The 16057-nt window shown below is 38.9% G+C and overlaps 1 protein-coding gene and 1 long non-coding RNA gene across 2 annotated transcripts; both read left to right on the forward strand.

Annotated features, from left to right (window-relative positions):
* Positions 1-390: 390 nt before the first annotated feature.
* On the forward strand, positions 391-4737 carry LOC138908537 (uncharacterized). Its single transcript, XM_070199214.1, has 7 exons — positions 391-925; positions 1094-1277; positions 1398-1639; positions 1951-1974; positions 2071-2464; positions 3281-3609; positions 3935-4737. Exons 1-7 carry the CDS (start codon positions 391-393, stop codon positions 4735-4737), a joined length of 2511 nt encoding a protein of 836 aa, XP_070055315.1.
* Positions 4738-5301: 564 nt separating this feature from the next.
* LOC104110151 (uncharacterized) lies at positions 5302-14775 on the forward strand. The gene is made up of 3 exons (XR_011414515.1): positions 5302-5540; positions 6599-6641; positions 14254-14775. It is a non-coding gene; the product is annotated as an uncharacterized lncRNA (long non-coding RNA).
* Positions 14776-16057: the final 1282 nt, after the last annotated feature.

Consider the following 16057-nt stretch of genomic DNA (forward strand, 5'->3'; position numbering starts at 1 on the left):
GTATTATTTTCCTCCATAATTTGTATATAAGTTTGTATCTGAAGTATCAATAAGATGAGATTCATTTTTCCATTTCTTTCTTCTCCTTCTTTTTCTGTCTCTTCTTCTTCTTCGCACTATTGCTGCATCTAGAAACTTATGCTAAATCTCCATTGGAGCTCAGCTCGAGCTCACCTCCAGTTGACTCTCTAAGTTTTGATATGGTATCAGAGCATAGGAACTCCATCTCCGATAATTGTTCTTCTGTTTTAAATCGACCAATTCTCTGATTCCACTCGATACATGCAAACCTAAATTCGAGTCATTTGGGATTCGTCTGACTGCGATTCACAATTTTCAGTTGCAAATTACTGTTTTGTTCTTTGATACTTCAACTTAATCGATTTAGTCATGGTAATTTTGGATGAGAATGAACATTCTAGTGGTTTAGAAGCCAATTTGTCGGCTGGTGGTGGTCAGTCCGGTGTGGATTTGAGTAGTCATTTCTACATGCATCCTTTGGATAATCCCGATGCTATGTTAGTATCAGTTCCCTTTAGTGGCGTTGGTTACAGATCGTGGAGGAGGAGTATGTTGCATGCCATTTCTGTGAAGAACAACGTAGGTTTCATCAATGGGGAATGTAAAAGGCCAGATCCAGAATCACAGAAGTTTCGACTGTGGGAGAGATGTGACGATATGGTAGCCTCGTGGATTTTGAACTCATTATCTAAGGAAATTGCAGATAGCGTTGAATATGTAAATGATGCAACAGAATTGTGGAAGGAATTAGAAGATCGATATGACCAAACTAATGGTACAAAGCTATATCAAATTCAGAAGGAAATCAATGATATGTCCCAAGGATCCCTTGATATCACAGGGTATTACACTAAGATGAAGAAGTTGTGGGAAGAACTAAGCAACCTAAGTGCTAAAAATCAATGTACTTGCCATTGCACCTGTAGGGCAAAATGGAGTATGCACAAGGCAGAACAAGATATACGACTAATATAATTCCTCATGGGCCTTAATGAGGTCTATACTATGGTGCGAGGCATTATTTTGATGATGAATCCATTACCTTCAATGGCACATGCTTTCTCTTTATTAGTCCAAGAGGAGAAACAGAGGGAAATTAGACCTAGTAATCACCTTGCTTTGAAATCAACCTCCCTGAGTGTAAACACCTTGAAGAAGAACAATTACAGGACAAATTATTCCCATAGCAATAATTATAATGGTGCAAACAGGTCAAGGCCAGTGTGTGTGTATTGTAAGAAACCAGGGCATACCAAGTAAAGGTGTTACAAACTACATGGATATCCTCAGGGTTCAAATCAAAACTTCAAGGGGAATAACAACTTTGGCCAGCACAATTCATATCAGAATTTCAAGCCTAACAATGGCTTTAACAGGGTGAACATGACAGTAGTAAATGTACATGGCCCTCAGGTGGATATGCCACCACAAGATGAACCTGGTGCACAAAAGGATATTCAAGGTGTTAATTTGACTCAGGAGCAGTATGGGCAGATCATGAACCTGCTACAACATTTTCAGATGGGAAATGGAGGAGAGAGCACAAGCAATGTGAATCTAGCATGTGCAACTGGCAACTTTGCAAGTATTGTTGCATGCACATCTTCTATTGATTTTGGTATGCTATCATGTAATTATTTCAAAAATAGAGCCGACTCATAGATATTGGATTCTGGAGCTTCAAATCACATGACCTTCAACAAATCCCTATTGATCAAAATTATAACTTTTCCATACCCACCCCTTGTCATTCTCCCAAATGGATATAAGGTAAGGGTAACACAGATTGGCAGTGTGACACTTATACCTGAAATCATCCTGGATAAAGTGTTGTTTATACCCTTTTTCAAATATAATCTGATTTATGTTCACTCTCTAACAAACCCTGAACACTTAGTTGCTTTCTCTAACAATTCATGTCTATTGCAGGCCCCTTCAATGAAGAGGCCTCTGGTGATTGGTAAAGCCATGAATGGCTTGTACTTACTATGCCAAAAATGCTTGCAGAGCAAACATACAGTCCTACAGTCAGTGTTCTTCCTTTGTCAGGTTGTTGTGCTTGCAACACACAGTGTCATCTTCACAGCACTGTAAATAAGTCATTACTCATGAATAAGTGTGTTCCTTTTTCAATTATAAATAATTCATCTGCAAGCAATAAAGAACAATCTTTTACTCTGAGCTCTCATATACCTGTTGGAAATGATGTGAATGTTCTGTGGCACAATAGACTTGGCCATGTGCCTTTTGTCAAGATGAAAAATGTTACCTCAATACCTGTTAGCTTTTCATTCAAACAGCCTTTCTTTTGCTCCATTTTCCCCATGGCTAGACAAAAAAGACTTCCCTTTCCACAGAAGACCAACATTAACACCAAAATATTTGAATTGTTGCATGTTGACCTGTGGGGACTTTACTATATTACAACACATGATAACCACAGGTACTTCATCACTATGGTGGATGACTATAGTAGACCCACCTGGACTCATCTTTTGTCATGTAAAATTAATGCCCTCCAAACTATTAAAGTCTTTGTGTCCTTGATAGAAAACCAATTCAACACTAGAATCAAAACCATTAGATCAGACAATGGCCTGGAGTTCACCAGTACAGAAGCCAGTCTCTTTTTCCAATCCAAGGGTATAATACACCAAAGTACATGTCCCTATACACCACAACAAAATGCCATAGTGGAAAGAAAACATGAATACCTACTAGAGACTGTCAAAGCCCTTCTTTTCCAATCAAAATTGCCAACTAGGTACTGGGGTGAGTATATTCTTTGTGCAACCTACATCATAAATAGACTCCCTTCTAGTACCCTGAATAACAAATGTCCATATGAACTCCTATACAAAAGGAAACCTAAGTACTCATAGATGAGAAGTTTTGGGTACTTGTGCTACCCTACAGTCCCTAAACCCCACAGAGACAAGTTTGAACCAAGAACTACCCCTCATATTTTTGTTGGTTATCCCTTTAATACAAAAGGATACAAGGTCTTGAATTTGGCCACCAGGAAAATACACATTTCTAGAGATGTCACCTTCAATAAGTTTATTTTTCCCTTTGACATGCATAATGATACTGCATCTTTTCCATCAGTCCTCAATTCCATTCCTTTTATTGATTGTTTGATTGATGAGCCAGAGCAACACATTGTTTAGTACAGATTAAGTGTCACACAACCTACAATGCCCTCCAATCATTCCTCTCATATCACAGCCTCACATGACCAATTTCCTGCATCTGACAGCTCCACATCAATGAATCACTGTTTCCCTACAGAAGGTGATCCTATGTCCAACAGCCCTGCACCATCTGCACTACATGTTGGACTTAGAAAATCCCTTAGAGAACATAAAACACCTGCACACTTAAAAGACTACATCCATTCCATTCCAAACCTAAAGCCAAAGGATGTTGCCCCTGCATGTCCTGATAACTCTTTTTTACTTAATGCATTATTCTCTAGTCACAACTCCATATCTGCTGAAGCACTAACCCATGATATTCAAGCTCTTGTGAGAAATATTTGTCATGACAGGGAGCCAATTTCATATGAGGAAGCTGCTATCCTACCTGGCAAGAAGCAATGACTCAGGAATTTGATGCCTTACACAACAATCACACATGGGACCTAGTATCTTTACCTCCTAGCAAGATAGCCATAAGATATAAATGGGTGTACAAAATAAGGCATAGGGCAGATGAAGTGTTGAGCGGTTCAAGCCAAGATTGGTTGGGAAGGGATACACACAACAACCTGGAATTGACTACACATAAACATTCTCTCATATGGTAAAGATGACCACAGTTAGAGCTTTGATTGCAACTGCAGTTAAGAAATGATGGTTCTTTTCCCAACTTGATGTCAACGATGCATTTCTTCATGGTGATCTTCATGAAGATGTATATATAGAGGTCCCACCAGGATTGGAGGTCACTAAACCAGGACTGGTTTGCAAGTTGAACAAGTCCTTATATGGCCTAAAACAAGTAAGTAGACAGTGGTATGCCAAGCTGAGTGAAGCATTGTGCTCAAGAGGCTATACACATTCCGTACTTGATTATTCACTATTCTATAAGAAAGAAGGCACTAATGCAATTTGTGTAGCAGTCCATGTAGATGATATAGTTGTCACATGCACTGATACACTGGAATTGGATAGACTGAAGACTTTTCTTCATGCCGGCTTCAAAATTAAGGATCTTGGCAAGCTGCATTACTTTCTGGGAATGGAAGTATTGTACAAGGCAGATGGTGTGGTGATATCACAAAGAAAATTTGCATTAGACCTATTGAAAAAGTATGATTGTTTATCCCAGAATGGTTTTTCTTCTCCATTGAATCCCACTGTCAAGTTGAAAGCCAAAGAGGGTGCCACATTACAAGATCCCACTTATTATAGAAAGTTGGTGGGCAAGCTCAATTTCTTAACTAACACCATACTAGACATTGCCTATGGGGTCCAACACTTTAGCCAATTCATGCAGGACCCCAAAGAACCTCACCTTAAGGCAACTTTTCACCTGCTCCGATATCTGAGAACTGATCCAATATTGGGGATATTCTTTTCCAAAGATGAGGACTACACTGTGAGAGCCTATTGTGACTATGATTGGGCATCATGTCCAGATTCTAGAAAGTTTGTTAATGGTTATATTGTCTTGCTAGGCCACAGTCCTGTCAGCTGGAAGTCCAAGAAGTAAGAAACTGTTTCATTATCTTCTGCAGAGGCAGAGTACAAGTCACTTCGAAAGTTGTAGGAGAATTGGTATGGTTGAGCAGACTATTTGGAGAGTTGACTGTTCCTTTTCCTCAATCCATTGATGTCTACTGTGACAGCCAATCCGCACTCCATATATCCAGGAATCCTGTTTTTCATGAACGAACCAAACATATCGAGTTTGATTGCTACTTTGCGCGTGATAAACTTCAAGAAGGACTCATCTCCTTGCACCACATCACTACTAGTGCTCAATTGGCAGACATCCTAACTAAGGCCTTGACAGGCATCAAACATTGTTCCATATTGAACAAGTTGGTTGTGCTTCCCTCACTTCCAACTTGAGGGGGTGTTAAGATTAATTATTAGTTAATTGATGAGTTAGTTAGTTAGTTAGTTAGTTGTGTTAGTTTGTTAGTTAGTTGTTAGTGGGCCAGCTGTTTGGCAAATACATGCCCGTTGTATTAGCTGTATTATTTTCCTCCTTAGTTTGTATATAAGTATGTATCTGAAGTATCAATAAGATGAGATTTATTTTTCCATTTCTTTCTTCTTCTCTCTCTTCCTCTTCGCACAATTGATGCATCTAGAAACTTCTGCTAAATCTCCATTGAAGCTCAGCTCGAGCTCACCTCTAGTTGACTCTCTAAGTTTTGATAATTATTTGAGGGGTCTTTGATGTATATACAAATATATATACACAATTTTTGCCGAGACTAGAGGGTTACGATAACCCCTCTCATCTCCATGTAGGTCTGCCTGCATGTTTACTTTGCGGACGTTGAGGTAAGTTCTTTTTCTTATTCTATCTTTTGGATTTTAACGGTACATAAGGACATGTTATCTCGTTTTTTTTTTTAATTCTGAGTAATTTAAAAATATAATATGATACACAGCAAGATATATAATGTTACTACATTCAAACAAAATAAAATGTAATATACAAATAATAAATATTCTTAAACACCATGCAAATACCTAAGAAAAAGGCAACACCTTAATAAAGTAATTTAGTAGAAAACAATTTTATCATAGACTCAAAAGTAATTTTCTATGAGCATTAAGGATATGTACTTTCTTTTTCAGCACTATGCAAAACTATTCCCTCAAACGCTAAAGATATTTTTTATTTTATTTTGAAAAATAAAAAGAAAGAAAACTTATTAAAACGTATGTCCTTCTCTAGCTTTATAAACAAAGAATGAAGGGGTAGCTAACTAGTCTCAGAATCACGGGGCAAGTGCACATATAACCATTTTGAGGGATGCTATTTAGAGATTACTCAGTACTTATTTTGTCCTAAAATTTTAAAATAAATATCTTAACTTCACGACAATTCAGGATACTTTTGTCTTAAAAAATTAAATTGAAAAACTAAAATTAAGCACGCACTTAGTATGGCTACCCTGTGTCATTTCTACCACAATCACAACATTGATATTTCTTCCCAGAATTTTCAATATATTCTAATAAAGAAATGTTGAGTTTTACAAAAAGACCAAGTTGAAAAGAAAGGCAATGACTCAGCTACCCCAAAATAATTGTCTTAAGATTATTCTGAGGTCAACATAACGGAGTTGACCATCAATTGTTTGTTGATTTTTTATTAAAAATTTGTGATCAAAGTTTTGTCATTTGTAGCATTTGTGTTATGATTTAAGATGATGTTATTTTTTTAAAGAAAAAATTCACGTATTTATGTGAAATGTCGCACGAAAAATGAACAAAATTTGATTTCTAATTCAGTACAATTAGTTATTTGAAGGGCACTAGGGCAGAGGCATCTAATGTATTTTATTCTGAAGGCTCACAATTAACCGGTTAAATTATGCATTGCATGTTAGGTCAGGAATCACTGCGTAACTGTTTTCGATGGAAAAAAAAAAGGTATGTGGTCTTGAAATTACTGCTTCCAAAACTTAATTTGGTACGTATTCAGTAGCCCGACGCATCTAATTGACTATTTTTATCTGTTTTTTTTTTTTTTTGTATGAAATTGAGAATATCAGATGGACTTCTGTCATCGAATTCCACAAAGATCTGTTTAAGTAATTTTATTGGGAAGGACTAACCAAAATTCGTGCCTCGAACACATATTTGAGCTCTATTTTGTTTCCATGATTTTAAATGGTTTAATGGAACAAGGATTTATCATTACCACATTTATTTGGTTACCGTAAAAATAATTAAATCCATTGAAAATAATAGATAATTTCCTAAAAATAATTAGTTCAATTAATTGTCAAATACTTTGTTAGTAATCAGAATAGATTTCAATAATCTAAATGATAAGAAGTCCTTGTTAGATACACTTGTATATGGGTAAAACCGAGCCCACTAAATGCCTCGATTTTCCGGTGAGGCAAACGGAGCAGGGACGTGACCGTAAGGAATCCGAATCAGAGCGAGGAGCCCCTCGTATCTGGGCTCGAGCAAAACATCTGCCCTCGGAGGCATCAGGACCACGTCCTCCGGGTCCGATTCGAGTCCCAAGACTTCAAAGAGCATTACCAAACAACCGCACACGACTAACAAAGGGCCGTGATGTCCGTGCCCAACCGAATATCACGACGTGAATCTCGCCCCGTATCAACAAAATATCAGTGATTAGCGAAAAAAAAAGATTGTTATCTTTCTTAGAATTGTACTTAAGGTAAAACTCCCCTACTATATAAATGGGAGGCTTATTATTCATTAGACACTGTAACACGCATACTAAGGCAATATACTTATGCTCTTTCTATTTCTAAAAGTTATTCAAAGTTCTTATTTTTGTTCGTAAGTTCTTCGTAAGTGCAAGCTCGGAACCGAAGGCAGGTTCCCTGTTAAGCCATTAACCGAGCTCGGACTCACTCTTATCATTGGTTTGGCCATTTAGTACATCTTTTATTTGCTTAATCTAATGTCATTGATCACTTGTAGTGAACTAATCCACATGTCCTTAAAACCGCGTATAAATTCAATTGTTATTCATTTTAAGGGTAAATAGTTTGACGTCCACCGTGGGTGTCACGACCCAACTGGAGGGTCATGACTAGCACCCGGGCCATACTTGCCGAGCACCAATGTACATTTTATCTAACCTTTCTTATTATCTTTAAGGGCCGACAAGATCAATATAAATAGTAGACATGGATCATGAACATCCAACAATGAAAGATAATGTCATGAACATACATAACATGGGACGACAAGACTGTCAAGAAACTATATATAAGGTACGAGCTACCATGAGTCGACACCTGTCTATGAGCCTCTAAAGGAACATAAGTTCTACAACATTGCCGGAACAGGGCCCCGACATACCCATAATGTCTATAACAAAAATGCATACCAAGACCACGGCAAGTCCGGAGAAGGGATCTCGCCAATAACCGCTGAACTGGACAGCCTACTGTGGTGGGGAAGCTGCGTCTACCCGTCTATCAGGACCTGCAGCATGACATGCAGCGTCCACAAATAAAAGGGACGTCAGTACGAATAAAGTACTGAGTATGTAAGGCAGGAAAGCATAAGTAAGAACAGTAATGTAAACATGGATAGGGAATATACAACCTGTGACATCTGGGTACCTCTGAGGGCTACTGACATGAAACACATGATACATACATATATATACATAAACTTTTAAAATATACGCCTTTGTGGGCATCATATCGTACCCGGCCGTAATAGGCTCGGTAAAACGTACCCGGCCATCATAGGCTCGGTAGAATCATACCCGGCCACGTGGAGCTCGGTAAAACCCAACTGATCAGTGGTTGCACAATAGGTGCCATACCCGACCGACTATAGCGCGGCTTGGTAGAGTAAAATAGATACATATATATGATGCATGCTGGACTCATTGGAATCACATTTTGAACCTTTCGGAGTGACGTAAGGTCGGTATCCTTCGTACACGTTATTAGGATTAACTCTTCATCAAGAATCTTATAAGAATCAGGAACTACCAACAACATTGATAATATAAGAATAAGAGAAGTAACATCAATATCAATCGTTTCATAAGAAGGGCAGCAATGTAAGTACTGCTAGCTTCTAAGAGTAGAGTATCTTTGGGAGCTCGTTCATTACATTATGTACAATTGGAGTCGTGCAAAAGAATGAAGGGGATAGCCTCACATACCTTGTATATACTGCCCAACCTCAAGCTATGCAAATGTCACGACTCCTTAGTCTACAATAAAAGAAATGACACTATCATTATCGTTTAAGCGTCGTAACTATTATGTATCGACCGCAACCTATTTTACGATGAAACGGACAGCACCTCCCCTATTTATATGACTTCACACAAGTCAATACAATCACCAAACAGCCCAAACAACATCATTAATAATCATATTGAGCCTCCCAAAACAGTCCACCAACCAACAACATTACTACCAAGCCTTTCGATATATATTTCACAAGTTCTAGCTTCAACGACTTAGCCGCAACTTGGATAATCTTAAATATATATATATATAGAGTAAGAGGTTCCTTACCTTTAAATAGAAATAACAACTCCAATTTGACCTTAATTTTTCACGAAATATCTCTCCAATTCTGCCATAAGAACAAGGAAGCGAAACTAGCAATTAATTCGGGTTTTTCGGCACTAGAATTACTTTAGAAGACTTGAAATCACCTAGGGTTGATATTAAAAACTTGAAGGAGTATTTACAGAACATAAAACACTTAAAACAACCTCCCACACGAGCTGGAACAACACAAAAATCAGCAACAACAAGAAGAACAAGAAACTTACTAGCGCCACGGGATTCCCGACACTTGATTTGTGTTGTTTGCCCTTTGTTTGGGTCTTGGATCATGAGAGAACCTTGAGAGAGTGTTTTTAGGGTTCTAAGGTCTGAATATACTGAAAAATAATGACTTAAAACGGGGTTGAGGTATCTTATATATATCTATATGTCTTAAACCGCCTATGTGGGCCCCATAGAGAGCTGCTTGGCGCAGTCTCACAAAAATGCGAATATCTCTCTATTCCGAGATCGTATCGATGAACAGTTTAATGCGTTGGAAACTAGACTCATAGATCTTCAATTTGATAGGTAGATCACCCCATAATTCCAAGTATATTGGGAGAAAAATGTAGTAATATGTGACCTAAAGTTTAAGTAAAATTATAAACGTAAGTTGCGACAACTTTTATCGACTTTGTTTCATAACTCGCTTGACTTCAAGACTTATGATACGGATATTATATGATTCAAATACATTAAAACATGACCTCTTGGGACAATTAATCACCTCTAGTGTTACCCGAAAATACGGGTTACAACATCCTTGATTCGTTTAACTTCTAATACTTGTTAACCACTCTTATACACCCTTGTATCGTTTAAGACCAATAGGATTAACTTCTTATCATCTCAAAGATAATCTCTTCTTGGATTTACGTCGACTAACTTACGGCGTGATCTAAGGTACGCGAATTTGGGTTGTAACACCCTCTCCCCCTTAGGAACATTCGTCCTCGAATGTAAGGGTTTATGGGGTGTCTAACTTATCGTGGATTCCGACGGAAATTTCCGGCTGAGCTTCCCCTATAAAATGGACACTATCCAAACTTGCAAGCAGTTAAACCCAACCTATGGCCTTACAAGACTATACAAAGCATTATGGATATGTACATTATCTGCATATCACCATTTTGTATTAAAAAAAAGTATTCACAAGCATCAGACCACTGGAACTTGGTAGTTTTCTGTGTTAACTTAGTCAATGGTGCTGATATAGAGGAAAAACCCTTCTACAAACCGCCTATAATATCCTGCTAGCCCCAGGAAGCTACGGATATCTGACGGTGTTGTAGGTCTCGGCCAATTCTTCACTGCATCGATCTTCTGGGTGTCGACACTAATACCCTCATCAGATATCACATGGCCAAGGAATGCTACTGAGTTCAGCAAGAGTTCACATTTAGAGAGCTTAGCATATAACTGATGATCCTAAAGGGTCTGGGCATAAGCCTGAATACGGGAAATATCCATGCCCTCTACCAAGGAGGCTGTTGTGCACTCATTTATCAGATGTGGTCCCAACCCGTTCACGAAAAGGTGCACCCTATCACTCATCTCGGCCACCATATGGGGAGTATACCTTGCTAAAGAATCAAACTGTATACTATACTCTCGTACACTCATATTACCCTGTCGAAGGTACAAGAACTTATCAGCTCTAGCTCGTCGTATCTCAGCTGGCAAGTAGTGACGAAGAAAGGCCTCAGAAAATTCCTTCCACACGGCTGGAGGAGCGTTCGGACCCCTAGATCTCTCCCAACTATCATACCATAAAATCGCTAAATCCCGTAACCGATAAGAAGCCAACTCTACTGCCTCCGTATCACTAGCATGTATAACCCGCAATGTACAATGAACCTTATCAATAAATGTTTGCGAGTCCTCCTTGGGGTCTGATCCGGTAAACACTGGAGGGTCTAGATTAATAAAATCACGAACTCTCGCACTAACCGGTTTATCAGCAGCACCGGTATTCTGCCTCTGAGTCTGAGAAGCTACCAAGCTAGTCAATAACTGCACCGCACTGCGCATATCATGGTCTGTAGTGCCAGACGGAGGAACTGGATGTACTGGGTGCCTCCTAATATCCTCTGGAGGAGACAGAGAGGTATGAGACGGCATCTCACTCTGAGGCTCACTTTGGCCTGCTATGGCTGGAGGCACCTGAATGTTACCCTCTCCCACAGCTGTATCAAGCCGTTTACTAATCGCTTGCTTCCTAGTCGAAGGCATCGCTAAAAGAAAACAAGGTGAATATTAGATATGAACACTTACGACTCAACTCTACGCACGATCTAGATTCAGGAAGAAGGTAACAACCCTAGATGTCACGTAGCCTCCTGATTATAAATGTGGCGCGCTACACATCCATAATCAAAACTCTACTAGACACGGCTCATAGACAACCCCTAGGACAGACTTGCTCTGATACCAAGTTTGTCACGACCCAACTGGAGGGTCATGACTAGCACCCGGGCCATACTTGCCGAGCACCAACGTACATTTTATCTAACCTTCCTTATTATCTTTAAGGGCCGACAAGATCAATATAAATGGTAGACATGGATCATGAACATCCAACAATGAAAGATAATGTCATGAACATACATAACATGGGACGACAAGACTGTCAAGAAACTATATATAAGGTACGAGCTACCATGAGTCGACACCTGTCTATGAGCCTCTAAAGGAACATAAGTTCTACAACATTGCCGGAACAGGGCCCCGACATACCCATAATGTCTATAACAAAAATGCATACCAAGACCACGGCAAGTCCGGAGAAGGGATCTCGCCAATAACCGCTGAACTGGATAGCCTACTGTGGTGGGGGAGCTGCGTCTACCCGTCTATCAGGACCTGCAGCACGACATGCAGCGTCCACAAATAAAAGGCACATCAGTACGAATAAAGTACTGAGTATGTAAGACAGGAAAGCATAAGTAAGTACAGTAATGTAAACATGGATAGGGAATATACAACCTGTGACATCTGGGTACCTCTGAGGGCTACTGACATGAAACACATGATACATACATATATATACATAAACTTTTAAAATATACACCTTTATGGGCATCACCATCATCATATCGTACCCGACCGTAATAGGCTCGGTAAAATATACCCGGCCATCATAGGGCTCGGTAGAATCATACCCGGCCACGTGGAGCTCGGTAAAACCCAACTGATCAGTGGTTGCACAATAGGTGCCATACCCGACCGACTATAGCGCGGCTTGGTAGAGTAAAATAGATACATATATATGATGCATGCTGGACTCATTGGAATCACATTTTGAACCTTTCGGAGTGACGTAAGGTCGGTATCCTTCGTACACGTTATTAGGATTAACTCTTCATCAAGAATCTTATAAGAATCAGGAACTACCAATAACATTGATAATATAAGAATAAGAGAAGTAACATCAATATCAATCGTTTCATAAGAAGGGCAGCAATGTAAGTACTGCTAGTTTCTAAGAGTAGAGTATCTTTGGGAGCTCGTTCATTACATTATGTACAATTGGAGTCATGCAAAAGAATGAAGGGGATAGCCTCACATACCTTGTCTATACTGCCCAACCTCAAGCTATGCAAATGTCACGACTCCTTAGTCTACAATAAGAGAAATGACACTATCATTATCGTTTAAGCGTCGTAACTATTCGCAACCTATTTTACGATGAAACGGACAGCACCTCCCCTATTTATATGACTTCACACAAGTCAATACAATTACCAAACAGCCCAAACAACATCATTAATAATCATATTGAGCCTCCCAAAATAGTCCACCAACCAACAACATTACTACCAAGCCTTTCGATATATATTTCACAAGTTCTAGCTTCAACGACTTAGCCGCAACTTGGATAATCTTAAATATATATATAGAGTAAGAGGTTCCTTACCTTTAAATAGAAATAACAACTCCAATTTGACCTTAATTTTCCACGAAATATCTCTCCACCTCTGCCACAAGAACAAGGAAGCGAAACTAGCAATCAATTCGGGTTTTTCGGCACTAGAATTACTTTAGAAGACTTGAAATCACCTAGGGTTGATATTAAAAACTTGAAGGAGTATTTACAGAACATAAAACACTTAAAACAACCTCCCACACGAGCTGGAACAACACAAAAATCAGCAACAACAAGAAGAACAAGAAACTTACTAGCGCCACGGGATTCCCGACACTTGATTTGTGTTGTTTGCCCTTTGTTTGGGTCTTGGATCATGAGAGAACCTTGAGAGAGTGTTTTTAGGGTTCTAAGGTCTGAATATACTGAAAAATAATGACTTAAAACGGGGTTGAGGTATCTTATATATATATCTATATGTCTTAAACCGCCTATGTGGGCCCCATAGAGAGCTGCTTGGCGCACTCTCACGAAAACGCAAATATCTCTCTATTCCGAGATCGTATCGACGAACGGTTTAATGAGTTGGAAACTAGACTCATAGATCTTCAATTTGATAGGTAGATCACCCCATAATTCCAAGTATATTGGGAGAAAAATGTAGTAACATTTGACCTAAAGTTTAAGTAAAATTATAAACGTAAGTTGCGACAACTTTTATCGACTTTGTTTCATAACTCGCTTGACTTCAAGACTTATAATACGGATATTATATGATTCAAATACATTTAAACATGACCTCTTGGGACAATTAATCACCTCTAGTGTTACCCGAAAATACGGGTTACAACATCCTTGATTCGTTTAACTTCTAATACTTGTTAACCACTCTTATACGCCCTTGTATCGTTTAAGACCAATAGGATTAACTTCTTATCATCTCAAAGATAATCTCTTCTTGGATTTACGTCGACTAACCTACGGCGTGATCTAAGGTACGCGAATTTGGGTTGTAACAGTGGGGCTAAGGATAATAGTGGTAATTTGATACAAATTTTCATAACGCACTCTGTTTTACGCTTGTTCTTTGGGATTTTAATTTCAGGTCAATTTAAGAATGTCAAACTCTCAATCTGCTCACTTGAACGTTGATGCTGAGTCTGTCCACCATGGCGAGAACAACAATATAGTGTCCAGCAATGAGGTGCCCCCTGTTGACCCCAACAGAGTTCCGGTTTCAGACCCCATCGATGCCAACTCACATGTGGCCATCAACGCAAACTTTCCTACCGACCCCGAGAACAACGTTTGCGGAGGAGCCCGATCAATGGCCCGGGGTACGCACGACAGTGAAGGCGATGGGTAGGGGTGTACAAATCAAACCGGAAAACCGCACCAAACTGATTAAAAAACCCGACTAGGTTTGGTATTGAGTAAAAAAACCCGAACCAACCCGACATATAAATATATAATTTTAAGGCTTTTTATAGAATTTTATTTAAAAGATGTCTAGAAATATTTGAGATCCTCTCATGGGATATAATATTTAATAGAACTATAAAGTATATTCATTTTTATTTACTTTAAATAATAAATTGTATCACTTTCTTATTATGTGTTATTGAAATGCGTCAATCATCTCTTTGTTATTTCATATTCATATGTCAAGATTTATTATATGTTTTTCGAATTTGAAGTGGTATTTCGATAATCTAAAATTACATAGAACATATCATTATTTAGGTATCATATTGATTTTTATGTTTAATTATTAAATTTGGTTAACCCTGAAAGCGTACATCAACCAAAAATTATTGGTAGACGACTAAGAAAATAGACTATTATGTGTCACTAAAACAAATTCTCCCGTAAGATCACTTTAATAGATCATATGCTTGTTATTTTTTTTAAATTTTTAGTAAACATATATTCACTTATCAAAATTTTATCAATAACCTTAATAATGCAAGATTGAAATAATATTCATGTAACAAAAAATCCAAAAATCCCAAAAAATCCGACAAAACCGAACCAATCCAAACCGATATAATTGGTTTGGTTTGGTTTGATTTTGATAAAATCCGAACCAACCCGGTCCATGTACACCCCTAGCGATGGGATCAATTTGCGGGTGATCTTCGAAATGTTACAAGCTCAACAGACAGCGATAGCCCAGCTACAGAACCAAAGCCGCGCCCCCAACAGAGTTGAGCCCGAACCATCTCGGGAAAACACCCGAAGAAATAAACCAACCACGGAAAGGCGGGGTGAAGCTAAACCCGGGACCAACCCCGAGATAATAAAGATGCTTGAGGAACTGACAAAGTGGGTAGAATCAGGGGAAAAGAGGATCGAAGCCAACGACAAAAAAGTGGAGACCTATAACTCCAGGGTTGATCAAATCCCAGGAGCACCCCCGATATTAAAAGCCAGGATTCCAAGAAATTTGTCCAAAAACCTTTTCCTCCGAGCGCGACACAGAAACCAATCCCGAAGAAGTTTCGTATGCCCGAAATTCCAAAGTATAATAGAACCACAGATCCAAATAAACACGTGACCTCCTACACGTGTGCCATCAAGAGAAATGACTTAGAAGATGACAAAATTGAGTCGGTTCTGCTGAAAAAGTTCGGAGAAACCCTGTCGAAAGGAGCAATGATATGGTATCACAACCTATCCCCTAATTCCATTGATTCATTTGCTATGCTTGCAGATGCCTTCGTAAAAGCTCATGTCGGGGCCATCAAGGTCGAGACTAGAAAATCAGACCTCTTTAAAGTGAAACAAAGAGATAACGGAATGCTCAGGGAATTCGTGTCGAGGTTTCAAAAGGAACGAATGGACCTACCTCCGGTTGCGGACGATTGGGCCGTTCAGGTGTTCACTTAAGGTCTCAACCCCAAAGCTCA

This window comes from Nicotiana tomentosiformis, chromosome 3 (genome assembly GCF_000390325.3).
Source record: "Nicotiana tomentosiformis chromosome 3, ASM39032v3, whole genome shotgun sequence".
Classification (NCBI taxonomy): domain Eukaryota; kingdom Viridiplantae; phylum Streptophyta; class Magnoliopsida; order Solanales; family Solanaceae; genus Nicotiana; species Nicotiana tomentosiformis.